A 16,680-nucleotide genomic window follows, 5' to 3' on the forward strand; every position below is an offset into this window, starting at 1 on the left:
GAAGTGGTCTTCTATTGTCACTCAACGGCATCGAATGCTTTCTGCAAGCCAGAAAATGAGAACAACGAAAAGACATCTCAATTTATCCATTTGGATCTTGGCGAGGCAAACAGGTGCTCTGGGCATTAAGGAGTTGCATGACTCTGATTGCAAAGGGAGTTTGTTTCCGCTGTTGCTGCTCTCATGTCTCCAATGAGGGAAAGACAGAAAACTTTGAGAAGTTGTAAAGGAAATTCCCCCTCAGCCTAATTTACCTTTAATTTGCACTGAAGTCCAGTAGAGTAGATTTGTACTTTGCAACCAGCTTCTTGTTTTTCATGTTTGACATTTTATATGCTGTATTGACTTCAACTTCCATCATCCCTGACCATTGGCCATACCTTCTGGGACTGATGGGAGTGGGAGCCTGTGATGCTCTGGTGTATATATAAATGAAAGTGTGTAAATATTAGAATAATTACAGTAGACTAGTATGTGATAGTATATATATTTTGCTAAATCTATAGGTGAGTATAATTTCTTTCTTTTTCTTTCTTTCTTTCTTTCTTTCTTTCTTTCTTTCTTTCTTTCTTTCTTTCTTTCTGGTGTCGTGGTTAAGAGCAGTGGACTCTTAATTTGGTGAACCGGGTTCGATTCCCCGCTCCTCCACCTGCAGCTGCTGGGTGACCTTGGGCCAGTCACTCTTCTTTGAAGTCTCTCAGCCTCACTCACCTCACAGAGTGTTTGTTGTGGGGGAGGAAGGGAAAGGAGAATGTTAGCTGCTTTGAGACTCCTTCGGGTAGTGACTCCTTAGGGTAGTGAAAAAGTGGGGTATCAAATCGAAACTCTCTTTCTTTCTTTCTTTCTTTCTTTCTTTCTTTCTTTCTGGACATGCACTGGAAGCCAGTGCAGTGCATTTCAAATAATGTTTATTAAAGATTTTCTTGGTTTACAAAAGTATGTGTATTGTCTCTTTTCTCAGATTGTATAATACTTGAAATAAGGTGTTAGGCTGGGAGAGGGAGAGATTGTGTTTGGAATGTTGGAAGTAAATAGTAACTGGATAAGAATTTTGATAGGGAAATTGACTACTGGTGGTTTTTAGTTGAAAGGAGCAGTGATAGTTGGAGTTTCATGGGGGTGGGGTAAAGTGTTTGGGTAGCTGTGGTAGTATTAGTGAGAGAGTGGGGTCGGTGTTATTAATGGTCATGGTTTGGGGACAAATGGTGAGTGTATATTTAGCCTGGATATATTTAGAATGGTAGAGTAGGTAGGAGTGTTCATATGAACCGAAGTCACATCTTAAGTATGTTACCGAAACCATATGCTCCTTTGCACTGAACTATTGTAAAATCATTTACTATCTCTGTGATCAATAAAATTGTGGGTGACTGCTGACTGAGGTGGGACTCATTCAGTATCTGTGAAGGCAGAAAAATAAATAATTTTTAAAAGGCCTAATAGAAATCCAGTTCAGGGCTCTAAAACTTAGTGAGAGTGGGTTACAGGGGGGCTGAAGTCGATCTGAGGGTGATGCCAGAGAACCACATAGCTGAAGGGGAAAATGGGCAGGACAGGTGGGGTTTTTTGTGAGATACAAACCAGAATGATACAGACAGAAGTAGGTAAAGAGAATAAATGATTTTGGCTTTAAAAAATGTAGTCCCCTAGTGAGGATTAGGTATAGAGAGAGTGATTTGGGGGGGAGAGATATAGTTTCTGAAACAATGACTAAGCCTCCACCTCTGTAACTTTGCCAGATGAAATCAGTGATGAGAGGGTTAACACTGTAGCTTATTGATGACACTGTTCTCATGAGTCAATCTGCCTATTATACTTTAAATGGATTTCCCCACTGCTTCCTTTTTTCTCTTGGTCTTCCTTTTCCACTTTACTCAAATTGGAAAATGTCAAGGTTAGGGCTCTGTAGAGGTGCCATTATTTTCCATCACAGAGTTGGGCTGGGTGGGAGGGTTTAAACCTTGACAATTATCCAAGCATTGTGATGTTACAAATAAAATTATGTCTGTATATCTTTATGTTGCCCACTTCAGATTTCACTGCTGACTCTCTCACCCACCCCACCCCAAAATATTTGCAGAGCCACTCCTAGTCTTCTGGTCTATGGAGAAGCTCACCAACTATATTATATTTTTAAGTTACATACAACATTTCATTCATACACACACACACACACACACAGGACACCATTGTTTTATCCCGTATATTAATGCTATTTATTTGAACATTGATATTTTGTTTAAATATGCATACTCAGTTTATTTGATTACATGTTGTATTTTCATGTGCTTGATCTCTTTATTTATTTGATTGCATAGGACATTTTCATCATTGTCAGGGAGTAATAATTGTGATTCAATCTCAAGCTTCTGCATAGGAAAAGAAAACCAAAGTCCTATAATATCAGTTTTAAAATGAAATGTCATTGTTGCTTAAGCATTTGCAGGTTAGATTTGTATATTGTTGCTGTTGTTATTATTTAAATTTGTTATCCACCCTTCTCCATAAAAGCAAAAGCATGGCTGTTTAGATAGTTTCTTTGGAGGATATTCTGTGAAAGTCTTTAGAATCACGTCTCTACCTTCCCATCAGAAATTATTTCCTTCCCTGTCAGCTTCCTTATTGCTGACTTCACATCTTTGTTTCTCAGAGTGTAGATTAATGGATTCAGCATAGGGGTGATGAGATTGATATTGTAAAGAACATGGGTCAGCTTGTCTACTGTGATAGCAGATAAAGGCTCAGTGTAGATAAAGATGCAGGGTCCAAAGAACAATGTCACCACAATTAGATGGGAGGCACAGACATTGAGGGCTTTGCGTCGTCCCTCAGGAGAGCGGATCCTCACCAGGATGGTTGCATAGGAGATCACCAAAAGGACAAAGCAGCTGGCTGAAATGAGGCCACTGTTGGAGACTATGAGAAGCTCAGTGATGTAGGTGTCAGTGCAGGCCAGCTTGATGACCGGTGGGACATCACAGAAGAAGTTGTTCAATTGGTTGGGCCCACAGTAGGGAAGGCCTATAGTGAGGAGTAATTGAACCATGGAGTGGATGAAGCCCCCAGTCCAAGAGGCTGCCACCAGCCAGCTACAGAGCTCCCTGTTCATGATATTGGGATAGTGCAGAGGCTTGCAAATGGCCACATACCTGTCATAGGCCATGACAGTGAGGAGGAACATCTCAGCAGCAGCCAAGAGATGGAGGAAAAAGAGCTGGGCCATGCAGGCTTCAAAGGAGATGCTCTTCTTCTCAGACAAAAAGTCCACCAACATCTTAGGGGTTGTGACATGGCAGTAGCAAAGGTCTAGAAATGAGAGGTTCCCAAGCAGAAAGTACATGGGTGTTCTCAGTCGAGGGTCTGAGGTCACTGTCAGCATGATCAGGCTGTTTCCTACTAAGGTGGCTGCATAGACTAGGAGGAAGAACACAAAGAGGGTGGCTTGGGACTGCCATGTTGGAGAAAGGGCCACAAAGAGGAATTCATTGACTCTGGTGTAGTTTCCTTTCAGGTGATCCATTTTGCCTGCAAAAGTGGAAAGAAGCATTTTTAATTATTTAATTATTTAATAAGAATTTTGATAAGTGGCCAATTCATTAAAGCAGATCATGGGGGTGCAAAATAAAATAAGGAAACCTTATAAAATTGGCTGCTTGGGGGGGAGGATAGCCAGCTATAACCAAGCAAGCAAGCAAGCAAGCAAGCAACCAACCAACCAAATAAATAAATAAATAAATGCTGTCTCCAATGCTATTCCTACTTAGAGTAGATCCATTCAAATGAATGGCCCATCATTTTCATTGGCTCTCCCCTGAATAGGACTACCATTGAATTCAACTCTAAATCACAAAACATGGATCAGATTATCAAGACTGAATCTAATCAATTCTCTAAAAGTGCTTGGTGAAGCTAAAAATATTATCAAGAGATGGACAAGTAGCCACTACCATAAAAACTTTCAGTTGGTAAAGAAAATAAATCAACAGGAGATAACTGTGAGACAGTCAGGAAGTCTTGGCCAAGTGATTATACTGTTCTAACCTGTACACTAGGGAAAATTTGTTCCTTTGAGTAACCTGGATCCAGGTTGTTTAAGCACTTTATTCACCAACAATAATACTGTTACCTCCAAGGGGCTTTTAAAAGCGTGCAGTTGGACCTAAAATGTGGATGGCATATACGCAACTTAAATCAGGGTAGAATGTGCTCAGTGTTCAAGCTTAAAACAAACTGTCCAAAACACCTTCTTAGTTTTTGGCCACAACCTCCTCTTCTTCACCATCTTCAGGCTGGTAACATTTTGCCCCATCCTTATAAATACTGCTAAAGTGATCCTTCCCCCCTGCTTTTGATGACTTTAGTTACCAACTAAGGCAGATTCCTAAATGAATTAACCATCACTGATAGAATGTAAGCAAGGATTGAACTATGCTTTGCAGTTGTTCAGAGCTGCCCTTCTTCTTCTTCTTCTTCTTCTTCTTCTTCTTCTTCTTCTTCTTCTGGGTGTCTGATGGGGAGTTGAGGTATTGCCTGGTTAGCTCAGTAATATTCTGGCCTAGTAACAGAATGACAGACAGTGCACAGCATTCAACACTATTGTAGTATGTTAATAAGGAGGTGCTCTGGCCAAATGCTGGGATGCAGCATTCTGCACTAGCTGCAGCTTCAAGTGTAGCCTTACATAGAGTGCATTGCAATGATGCAGGGGTCAGCAAACTTTTTCAGCAGGGGGCCGGTTCACTGTCCCTCAGACCTTGTGGGGGACCGGATTATTATTTTTTTTGGGGGGGGGATAATGAATGAATTCCTATGTCCCACAAGTAACCCAGAGATGCATTTTAAATATAAGGACCCATTCTACTTATGCAAAAACATGCTGATTCCCGGACCATCTGCAGACTGGATTTAGAAGATGATTGGGCTGGATCCGGCCCCCGGGCCTTAGTTTGCCTACCCATGCAATAATGCATTCTAGAAGTTGCCAAGGCTTGCATGGCTGTGGCCAAGCTGTTCCTTTCCTGGCAAAGCCATGGTATGTCCCACAGAGGAACTTACGGTCTTCAGATAAAAACATCCTGAAGGTCCCAGGCCACAGAGAGGTTAGACTGGCTTCAACCAGAGCCAGGGCTTTTTGGGCTGTGGTTCCAATCCGGTGGAACGCTCTGTCACAAAAGACTAGGGCCCTGCGGGACTTGACATCTTTCTGCAGGGCTTGCAAGACAGAGCTGTTCCACCAGGCCTTTGGTCAGGGCGCAGCCTGACTCCCTCCTTTGGCAATATTCACATAACTTTATCTTAATGGTTGCCATCAATTTGATTTGATTTTAATTAATTTTATAATGAAATGTTTCTAGAATGTTGCACTATTTTATTGTTGTTAGCAGCCCTGAGCCCAGCTTCGGCTGGGGAGGGCGAGAGATAAATTATTATTATTATTATTATTATTATTATTATTATTATTATTATTCAGATACATTACAGGGCCCCGTTAGTCCTGCCACCCCTGACTCCTGTCTGGTTTCTTTGACCCGTGATGGGGCTTCTAGGTGGTTTTTAAGCATAGTTGTCAATTGACACTCATTACCCCTACAGTTCAAAAAGTCCAAAATCAGGCCCAAAGTTCAAAATCATGTGAACGTTTGAATTTCCAGATACAATTGATCAATATCTGAAGACTTTTATTTTCCCACTCTTCTGCCATACAAACTACACATACTGTATAGGTGCCTGGAGACATTTACTGGTGTAAGCTTTTGGACACTGACAGCAATTGCCTGGGACTGCCAACTTTCACAGGTTGAATGTCAATAGCAACAACATTTTAGGTATACAGTGTAATATCTCTCTGTCTGTCTGTCCATTCAAGCATTTTATATATCTGGTCTCCAGAATGTCAAGGTGTCTACAGAATATACAAGGTGTAGGAATCAGTAAAACTGTCAATTTCATTTTAGCAATTTCCCATTTTTGCAGCATCCAGTTCACTATATTTCTATATCAGTTTGACGGGATGCAAAATAATAATATACATTTGGGGGTGCCAAATGTGGCCTCATAAAGGCCTCTTATTATGAAAGATTACCAAGGTCTGCCCCTGCACAATTGGCTAGGGAACTACAAAGTCAAGTTTTACAAAATGCCAATAAACCTCTAGTAACTTCCAATAGAAACTAGATCCAGTTAAGCACTATATCCCTGGAACTACTCAGCGCTTTAAACGGGATGAGGGTAACAAGTTCTGTTTTCTTTATTTACATATTCATAAACAGCACTTTCAAACGCAATATCGTAAGGTAATATATAGTCTAATTAATACCATAAAACCATAAAAGCATCAATAAGAGCCAAGGCACTGCTTGTCATGAGTTCACTAGCACAGCAAGGAACTGTTCTAAGCACCCTTATAGATAGGCTAACACAATTAGTAGTGGGATGCCTTCTTCACTAAATTTTCACAACATACAGTGTACCTCGGGCTACAGACACTTCAGGTTACAGACGCTTCAGGTTACAGACTCTGCTAACCCAGAAATAGCGGCTCGGGTTAAGAGCGTTGCTTCAGGATGAGAACAGAAATTGTACGGTGGCGGCGCAGCAGCAGCAGGAGGCCCCATTAGCTAAAGTGGTACCTCAGGTTAAGAACTGTTTCAGGTTAAGAACGGACCTCCAGAACGAATTAAGTTATTAACCTGAGGTCCCACTGTATTCAAGTCCTTACACAGAAAACTCTTCTAATGATCACCCACGATGGCAGTGGGTATCATTTAACACTCTCCTAATGAAGCAGTTTTTAAGGTATCTTCAGTAACTCTAGCAAACATGATTAACACCACAGTCCTAGAAAAGTGTGCACTGGAATGCAAACTTTATGTCATTAAATTATACCTTACCTTTTGAGGACCCAGGTAGTTCTGCATCAGGACATTTTAAAATTCTATCCATATTGTACATTGGGGGTAGGGGATGGGGATAAGAGAGAGCTAATGAAACCAATAGAACTGCCACATAATACCTTATTAGTCCTGACAAATGTCAAATGTCTCCTTTAATAAGGTGATTGGGAGATTGCTATCAATAGCTGGCTTTTTGTGTGGTCCAAGCAATATCTAAGATTAAGATCTCTTTCTGGGCCCTTTCAGGGTGTCATCATCTTCAGGTAGGATTCAGTTACTTTATGGCGAATTCAGATTGTACATTTACAGTTGTTTGGGAAATCTTGCACTCTAGACATGCTTACCCCCAAATATTTAACTTTTTTCTGATAAGAAAAATGCAGAGGGAAGTATGTGGCAACACTTCCTTGATGCAATGTTGCCTAACCAAATTACAAATGAATTGGGCTGACTGCTCAATAAACAGGTCTTCTGCAAGTGCCCAGAAGCTCTGCTCCCCACTCTAGCTAAGAATTGTGCAATTGAGATGCCTACCTAAGAGGAGAAACTGCAGTTGGAGGGGGAAAACATACACAGAGAGAAGGCAAGAGATAATTTTGGGACTTGGGAGTTAACAGGGTTTGGGGGAGTACTGGATAGCTCCCTGTGAACCTGATGTTGGCGGGTGCAGTGGTCCTTGACAGTCTATTAGGGTTTTTAAGCTATTCCAGCACCTATGCTCAGCTTGTATTTTTGCAAATAAACACACATATTACAAAATGCCAATAAGCTTCCAGAGATCTCCCTCCAACAGGAACCAGATCCAGGCAACCTGGTTCAAGAGGCTGGGCAGACTTTTGAAATACACATACTTGCAGAAAGAGAAATAAACCCAATCCCAGAGAGAAGAAAATAGGAGAATCACAGACCCTTCTTTCCAATTGTCTTCTGCTTCACATGAGGACTTATTGTCTCAGTTTGATTCAACTGTGTCTGCCTCAACAATCTTGGGGACTGGATGTGGTGTGTGAGATGAAGCAGCCAGAGGGTTGCTCTCCACCTATCCCCAGCATTATCACCACCACCACCATCCCTTATTATTTGGCTCCCCCCCCCCCGAAATGTGACCCAGAGCAACTTTGAAATGGAACCACCACGTGCCACCTCAAGTGATTGCCTCACTTTGCCCTGCTTCTCTATTTGACAAGCATCATAAGACAATTGAGAGAATTATGGAATAATCACAAAATGCAAAATCTCCCCTTAAAATCTCTCAACCCCAAAGCATCTATCATTACAAATCCTATAACAGAGAATTAGAACAGGGCTGCCAATTGGATGCCACCCAGGGTTTATTCAACCCTAGCTCCAATCAGTCCCAGGCAACATGCTCAAGGATGGTAGCTGTGGTCCAGAAACATCTGGAGAACACATTAGCTAGCTGTGAATTACAAGACAGGTTCTAACCCTTTTCTGCAAGCTAGTCTGTGTCTGAAGGAGGGAAATTGGTTAGCAAATTTATATCAGGTCTACCCCATCAGCCCTGTGTGTCTCACTTGCACTCTCTTCCTTACTCACTCTGAGGTTGCACAGGGAACATCTCTTCACAGCTAATCAAATCTTGGAGTGTGAAGTGAGAAGTGGTCTTGCAGTGTCACTCAATGACTTTGAAAGCTGGCAAATGGGAACAATGAAAAGTCTTATTTAATTATCTCTTTGAGTCTTGGCACATATGTGTAGGCATTAAGGAGCTGGTGAGTGTGGTTGCAAAGGGAGTTTCTTTCCAAAGTTACTGCTCTGGTATTCCCAGTGAGAGAAGGGCAGTAAACTTTGAGAACTTGCAAAGGAAATTCCTCCTCAAGCCAGTTTTCCTTTAATCTTCACTTAGCAAGTCCATTAGAATGGATTTGTACATTGCAGCCACCTTCTTGCTTTATAAATCTGAAAGCAATCCACAGTGTTGCAACACCAGTGTTCACGGGGCTTTACAGTATTGAATAGACCAAGACTCTGCCGACATTCCTGTTTTGCCTAAGGTGGTGAAATGAGACCAGCTGCCTGTACTCTTCCCATAGCAGAGGTTCTGGTCTAAACCAATTGTAGGAGAGTATTTTATTTACCAGAAGCAAGATGGTATAAATAGGTGAAGGGGAACTTGTGACCATTCAGCTCTCACCCAGAAAAATGAAGTAAAGGCACTTATAACAAAACAGGAACTTTATATGTTTATATAAGAGGTTGTAGCTTAACAATGATGTTTAATAAGTCTTCACTGAAGACATTCTAGTGGACAGAGAAATGCTTCCTAGGACTGGCTATTGTTTTATTCCACCCAAAGAACACTTCCAGCCCCTCCAAATCTTAAATCTCTCTTTAGGTAAAGAGAAAATTGTCTGGCCACAGACTATTCCTAACGCCAACACTAACCCACTCTGTTTCCTCTATCCTATCTGAGTCTGCTAGCCAGAGCCCACATTGACCACAGTGCAGGGACACATGGTAGACACGGAATGCAATCAGCTTTTTATTAACAGAAAATAACAACACAGTAGAGTCCTCTGGTTTCTCTTAATCCAGCTGAGATGTTGCTGAAATTGATCACTAGCCCTGACCTTCCCCCTCTAGCCTCTCACTCTGGATTCGTTTCAAGCAGACAAAGGCTGTGTTGAGGGGGGGCTCCTCCTCTAGACCTGTTTGGCCTGTTGTTCGGCAATGTGCAGGACTCTCCTCAAGTGGGGTGTCAGAGGGGGAGGAGAGCCAGCAGAATTGGGACTGTTCTGTTGTTGGGCAGCAAGGGCAACCTCTGACTCCTCTTTGTCTGAGTCTGTGCTCACACTGTGACTCTCAGTCTCTAACCCTATCCTGGAATGCCCTCCTTCTTCTGACCATTCTTGATCACTCAACCCCCTTGCTTCTTGCACCTCTGAGCTTGTCCCTTTTGCAGACTGCTCTTCAGTGTCCCACCACCATGATCCAGGATCTAAGTCATCTTCTGTGTCCTTCCTGAGGGGATTTTGGGTGGGCAGCTTCCAATGCTCTTCCTCATCCAGCCAGTCCTTGACATCCCATTCCCCCACGCCTCTTGATTAGTTGATCTACTTGTCAGCTTCCACTGGCTGTTGGGTCACAAAGAGGCAGACCCAAGGGTTGTCCATCACAACATTCATATAAATATATATTTGGTATATTTTTATGTATACACACTGCACCATATATTAGCAGGTTCATTTTTTATTGAATACTTAGCTTATTGTTATTTTTGCATATTTTAAACCTCTTTGTTTATCTGAGTATATGCAACATTTACATCACAGTCAGGAATTAACAATTGGGATTCAGTCAGAAGCTTGAAGGTAATCAACCTAAGAAATGGAAACCATACTGCCATAATATCTATTTTAAAATGAAGATTCATTACTGTCTAAGGACTTGCTCATTAAGTTTGTAATTTGCTGTTGTTGTCATCATTCAGATTTCTTAACCACCATAAAATCAAAAGAATAGTTTTGGTCCTAAAATCATACATCCAAAGTTTCAATGCCCCTCACATTTTTTTAAAAAAAACACATCAGTTTAAATAAAAAAAAATCCTTCCAGTAGCACCTTAAAGACCAACTAAGTTAGTTCTTGGTATGAGCTTTCGTGTGCATGCACACTTCTTCAGATACACTGAAACAGAAGTTGCCAGGTCCTTCTATATAGTGAGAAGGTGGGGAGGAGTATTACTCAGAAGGGTGGTGGGAATGGGAGATTGGCAGATAGCTGAGATGAGCCTGTTGACAACTCTTAACGACTGTAATAGGTCTTACGGGAAAAGGCAAGGGGTGAAAAGGTGAGAAATGGCTTAGTCATGTATAATGGGATAAGAATCCAATGTATTTGTTCAAACCAGGCCTCTCCATGGTTTTAAGTTTGGTAATGAGTTGCAATTCAGCAGCTTCTCTTTCCAGTCTATTTCTGAAATTCCTTTGTAGTAAAACAGCTACTTTGAGATCTTGTATAGAATGTCCTGGGAGATTGAAGTGTTCTCCTACTGGTTTCTCTGTTTTGTGATTCTTGATGTCAGATTTATGTCCATTTATTCTTTGGCGTAAGGTTTGGCCTGTTTGTCCAATATAGAGAGCTGAAGGACACTGTTGGCATTTGATGGCATACACAATGTTAGACGATGAGCAATTGAATAGTCCCAAGATGGTATGTGTGATGTTGTTGGGGCCAGTAATGGTGTTGTCCGGGTGTATGTGGCAGCAAAGTTGGCATCTGGGTTTATTGCAGGCTCTGGTGCCAGTGTCCGTGTTAAGTCTGGTTGTAGTATTATTGTGGGTTAGGAGTTGTTTAAGATTGGGTGGCTGTCTGTAGGCAATGAAAGGTCTTCCTCCCAGAGCTTGAGAAAGAGAACTGTCATTGTCCAGGAGAGGTTGTAGATCTCTGATGATGCGTTGTACTGTTTTAACTTGGGAGCTGTATGTGATGACTAGAGGTGTTCTGTTATTTTCTTTTTTGGGTCTGTCTTGCAGCAAGTTCTCTCTGGGTATAAGTCTGGCTCTGTTGATCTGTTGTCTAACTTCATCTGCTGGGTATTTTAGTTCTGAAAAGGTTTGCTGTAGATCTCTTAGGTGAGAGTCTCTGTCTGTAGAATTGGAACAGATGCGGCTGTAACGTAGTGCCTGGCTATATACAATGGACTGTTTGGTATGTTTGGGATGGTAGCTAGAGGCATGTAGATATGTTTGTCGGTCAGTTGGTTTACGATATAAGGTGGTGTCTATGCGCCCATCCTGTATTTTTATAGTAGTGTCCAAAAAAATGTATTTCTTGCATAGATTGATTCATTGTAAGGTTGATTGTGGGGTGAAAATCATTAAATTTCTGGTGAAAGGTGTCCAGGGTCTGTTGACCATGTGTCCAGATGATAAAAATATTGTCAATGTATCGCAGGTACAAGAGAGGTTTGAGTGGGTAGGAGTTTAGGAAACGTTGTTCTAAATCTGCCATGAAGATGTTGGCATACTGTGGGGCCATGCGGGTGCCCATTGCTGTGCCGCTGATCTGAAGGAACAGGTCATCACCGAATTTGAAGTTGTTGTGGGTAAGGACAAATTGGCAGAGTTTGGTGGCAAGGTCCGCTGTGGTTTTATCTGAAATGGTGTTCCTTATAGCTTGTAAACCATCGTTGTGTGGGATGTTGGTATACAGAGATTCCACATCCATAGTAGCTAGTATAGTATTGTTGGGAAGATTATTTAAAGATTGTATTTTTCTCAGAAAATCTGTGGTGTCACGTACATAGCTGAGAGCACTGATGGCATATGGTTTCAGAACAGAGTATGCCCCACAGTATGCCAACATCTTCATGGCAGATTTAGAACAACGTTTCCCAGGAACTCCCCAGGAACCTGATAGAGGTGCATTGGACCTGGACAGTCTGGGGGAATATTTAGGATACAACTTCACCTGCACCCAGCCTATATATTTCTGAATAAACACATATACTGGAAAATGTCAGCAAGCCTTTAGAGATCACCTTCCAAACTGAACCAGATGCAGGCAATCTGGTTTAACAGGTTGTGTAGGCTTTTCAAATACATAAGCATGCAAAAAAGAATGAAAGAATCCCAGAAGAATGAAAAAGGACAAACAGAGATTCCTCTTTCAGCTCCCTATAAATACTTTTCATTCCAGTTTGGTTTACTTTTGTCTGCCTCAACAATCTTGGAGAATGTCTGTGATTGTGTCAGAGGAAAACCAGAGAGCTGCTGCCTCATAGCAGTAATATTATCACCACCATCACAAGTATCTTTAATTAGCTGCTTTTTTCACAAAACCTAACCCAAAGCAAGTTATAAAATGGTACCAACATGTGCCACTGAGGGTGATTGCCTCACTTTGCCCAATGGTAGTGCCAGCCCTGCTTTTGTGCTTGATAAGGACTGCTAGACAACTGAAAGAATTATGAAACAATCACAAGATGCAAAATGCCACTCCTTAAAATCTCTCAAAAGTACCTATAGTCACAAATCCTATAATAGAGAATTGGTGGCAGCCAGTGGGATGCTGCCCAAGGGTTATTCATCCCCAGCTCCAATCAATCCCACACAGCATGGTCAATGGTGATGGGAGTTGTAGTTCAGAAACATCTGGATGACACCTATCTGGGAATTACAAGACAGATTGTAACATTTTTTGCAGCCTAGTTTGTGTTTTAAGGGGGGAAATTGCTCAGTGAATTTAGAGCATGTCTACCCCATCAGCCCTGTCCATCTCACTTGCTCTCTCCTTACTCACTCTGAGGTTGCATGAGGAACATCTCTCCACTGCCACTAAGATCTTGCACTGGGAAGTGGGAAGTGGCATTCCAGTGCCACCCAATGCCTTTGAAAGTCAGCAAGTGAGAATAATGAAAAGACTTCCTGATTGATCTTGGCAGGGCAAACTGATGTGCTGAGTATGGCGGAGCTGAATGATTGTGACTGCAAAGGGAGTTTCTTGCCAAAGTTACTGCTCTGATGTCTCCAGTGAGGGAAAGAATTTGAGAATTTGTAAAAGAAATTCCTCCCCAGTACAGTTTACTTTTAAGTGGCATTTATCATGTGCCATGTGTAAGGTTCCATGGTGTAATGGTTAGCACTCTGGACTCTGAATCCAGCGATCCGAGTTCAAATCTCGGTGGAACCTACTCCTTAGTTTTAAGGGACTACTCCTTAGTTTTTAAGGGTCTAAACCACAGAGCCCAGGGCTTGCCAATCAGAAGGTTGGCAGTTCGAATCCCTGCGATGGGGTGAGCTCCCGTTGCTCGGTCCCTGCTCCTGCCAACCTAGCAGTTGAAAAGCACATCAAAGTGCAAGTAAATAAATAGGTACTGCTTTGGCAGGAAGGTAAACGATGTTTCTGTGCACTGCTCTGGTTCACCAAAAGCGGCTTAGTCATGCTGGCCACATGACCCGGAAGCTGTACACTGGCTCCCTCAGCCAGTAAAGCGAGATGACCACTTCAACCCCAGAGTCGTCCACAACTGGACCTAATGGTCAGGTGTCCCTTTACCTTTTATGTGCCATAGGATGTATTTGTACTTTGTAAGCACCTTCTTGATTTAAAAAATGTGAAAGGATTTGATGTTGCTGCACCATAATTGTCCACAGTGCTTTACAACATGAAAGAGAGAAGAGCTCTGCTTCCAAGTATCTTACAGTTTAAAATAAGGAAGGGTAGAGAGAGATAAACAGGGAAAGAGCATGTAAATGATTCAGTAGCACCTGCTTGGATTTGGCTACAGGATAGGTGACAGAAGGGCATAGGGATCTAAGGGGTTCACAGAAAGTGATTTCTAGTTTCCCCTTCCATGTTCAGAATAGGCAAGCTGGATCAGAACCATAGTGTGGGGAGAAAGGGTAAAAGAACATGTATGTCATGTTCCCAGAATAATTGGAGTAGGGTGGTTGTTTAAAAACAATTACTTTGGTAGTGTCAATGAAATATGTTTCTGGACTCAAGAGTGTTCCCAGTTCTGCAACTTAAAATATCACATTATCAGGTTTATTAAATTTTATATATCAAAAACTGATATTTTTGTTTAATACACATACTAAGTTTAATTAATTACAGGTTATATTCACATGCATTTAACCTCTTTTTTATTTGATTGCCAATGATATCTACATCACAGTCAGGCAGTAATAATAGGGATTTGACCAGAAGCTAGCAGGGCTTTTGCATAGGAAATGAAAACCACAATGCCATAATATTGGTTTTTAAAAATGAAGCCTCCTTACTGATAAAGGACTTGCTGATTAAGCCTGTAGGTTCTTATTGTTCTTGTTAATTAGATTTCTTACTAACTCCTCAGCATTAAAAAAGAATATGATGGGTACTTAATTCATATTTCAAATGTGCCAAAGCACATTGTTAAAAGATCAGTCCAATTTTTATCAAAAATTGTTGCTTTCAACACTCTCCAATTACATGCTACACCCAACTATGCTGCTGTGAAGGTCTCTATAAGCAATAATCCAGGGAATCACATGTCTACCTTCCCATCAGAAATTGTTTCCTTCCCTGTCAGCTTCCTTATGGCTGACTTAACATCTTTGTTTCTCAGAGTGTAGATCAATGGATTCAGCATGGGAGTAATGATATTGATATTGTACAGGACAGGGGTCAGCTTGTCTACTGAGATAGTGGATAAGGGCCCACCGTAGATAAAGATGCAAGGACCAAAGAACAATGTCACCACCATTAGATGAGAGGCACAGACATTGAGGGCTTTGCGCCGTCCCTCAGGGGAGCGGATCCTCACCAGGATGGTGGCATAGGAAGCAACCAAGATGACAAAGCAGCTGATTGAGATGAGGCCACTGTTGGAGACTATGAGGAGTTCAGTGACGTAGGTGTCAGTGCAGGCCAGCTTGATAACCGGTGGGACATCACAGAAGAAGTTGTCCAGTTGGTTGGGCCCACAATAGGGAAGCCCTATAGTGAGAACTAACTGGACTGTGGAGTGGATGAAGCCCCCAGTCCAAGAGGCTGCCACCAGCCAGCTACAAAGCTGCCTGTTCATGATATTGGGATAGTGCAGAGGCTTGCAAATAGCCACATACCGGTCATAGGCCATGATAGTGAGAAGGAACATCTCGGTAGCACCCACAAAATGGAGGAAAAAGAGCTGGGCCATGCAGGCATCAAAGGAAATGCTCTTCTTCTTGGACAAAAGGTCCACTAGAATTTTAGGGGTTGTGACTGTGGAGTAGCAAAGGTCCACGAAGGAGAGGTTCCCCAGCAGGAAGTACATAGGTGTTTGCAGTCGAAGGTCAGAAGTCACTGTCAGCATGATAAGACTATTTCCTGCTATGGTAGATGCGTAAACCAGGAGGAAGACCGCAAAGAGGATGGCTTGGGACTCCCATGTGGGGGATATGGCCATCAAAAGGAATTCATTTATTCTTGTGTGGTTTTCTTTAAGGTGCCCCATTTAGCCTGTAAAAGGGGAAAGTAAACATATTTTTTTATTCATTCATTCAAAAATATTTTCTAAGCTGCCAGCTCATTGAAGAAATCATCTTAGTGTGCTATAAAATTGCTAAAACATCATAAAATAGGTTCCTTGAGAGAGAGGACAGGGAACAAGTAAGTAAACCAAAGCTAAACCCAATGTTTTCCCCTTTCGGAGTAAACCAATTGAAATGAATGAACATGTCTAGCTTTCATTTGTTTCTAAGTGAAGGGGGTAGTTTTGATTCACTTCTCTATGAATGAAACATTTATTCCAGAACTGATCTTCTGCATAGCTTTTTCTGGAAGATGTTTGAATAGAATATATTGTGTTAAAAAGCCAGGGATTTTTTCTGGGGGTACTCAAGGTTATGCAGTACTGACACCTTTCTTTTTAGAAAAAAAGCACCGTTTAAAACTTTATTCCACATCCCTTTACTTATTTATTCAAACCTCTGTTGTTGTTGCTGCTGCTGCTGCTGCTGCTGCTGAAAACTGTCTTTTTCTTCTGTGTCCCTTCCTTCCCACTTTGCTCAGACCATTTCCATCATTTAAAACTGCTATTTTCTGTTCTGTGTCTCCTCACCACTGCTTTGCACAAACTTATGCTGTTGCGTGCTGAGGTCCCCCAAAACCCCTACCCCAATAACTCACACATCACACATAATTTTTGTTTAAGGTTTTTGGCATACTTTTGGCCACAACTTTATTTTCATACAAATTGAGAGTGGTTGCTTAGGCATTGGTTATGACTATCTGTCCCCCCCGCCTTGGGGACAGCGCTGACTCCCGTGAGTCAGCGTGTGGAGGAACAAGACCAGGG

The 16,680-nt window shown here is 41.8% G+C and overlaps 1 protein-coding gene across 1 annotated transcript in view; it reads right to left on the reverse strand.

Moving 5' to 3' along the window:
* Positions 1-2,329: 2,329 nt before the first annotated feature.
* The window catches only part of LOC309516482 (olfactory receptor 4K3-like), a gene marked incomplete at its 5' end in the record, with an annotated part of 34,824 nt that continues 20,473 nt past the window's right edge, over positions 2,330-16,680 (reverse strand). Inside the window, 2 exons of the mRNA XM_082195248.1 lie at positions 2,330-2,581; positions 14,899-15,838. Coding sequence (XP_082051374.1) covers positions 2,570-2,581; positions 14,899-15,838 — 952 coding nt within the window. The 3' untranslated portion in view covers positions 2,330-2,569. The remainder of the gene's footprint in view (positions 2,582-14,898; positions 15,839-16,680) is intronic.

The sequence above is a fragment of the Podarcis vaucheri genome (genome assembly GCF_965113315.1).
Source record: "Podarcis vaucheri genome assembly, chromosome: 13".
Lineage (NCBI taxonomy): Eukaryota > Metazoa > Chordata > Lepidosauria > Squamata > Lacertidae > Podarcis > Podarcis vaucheri.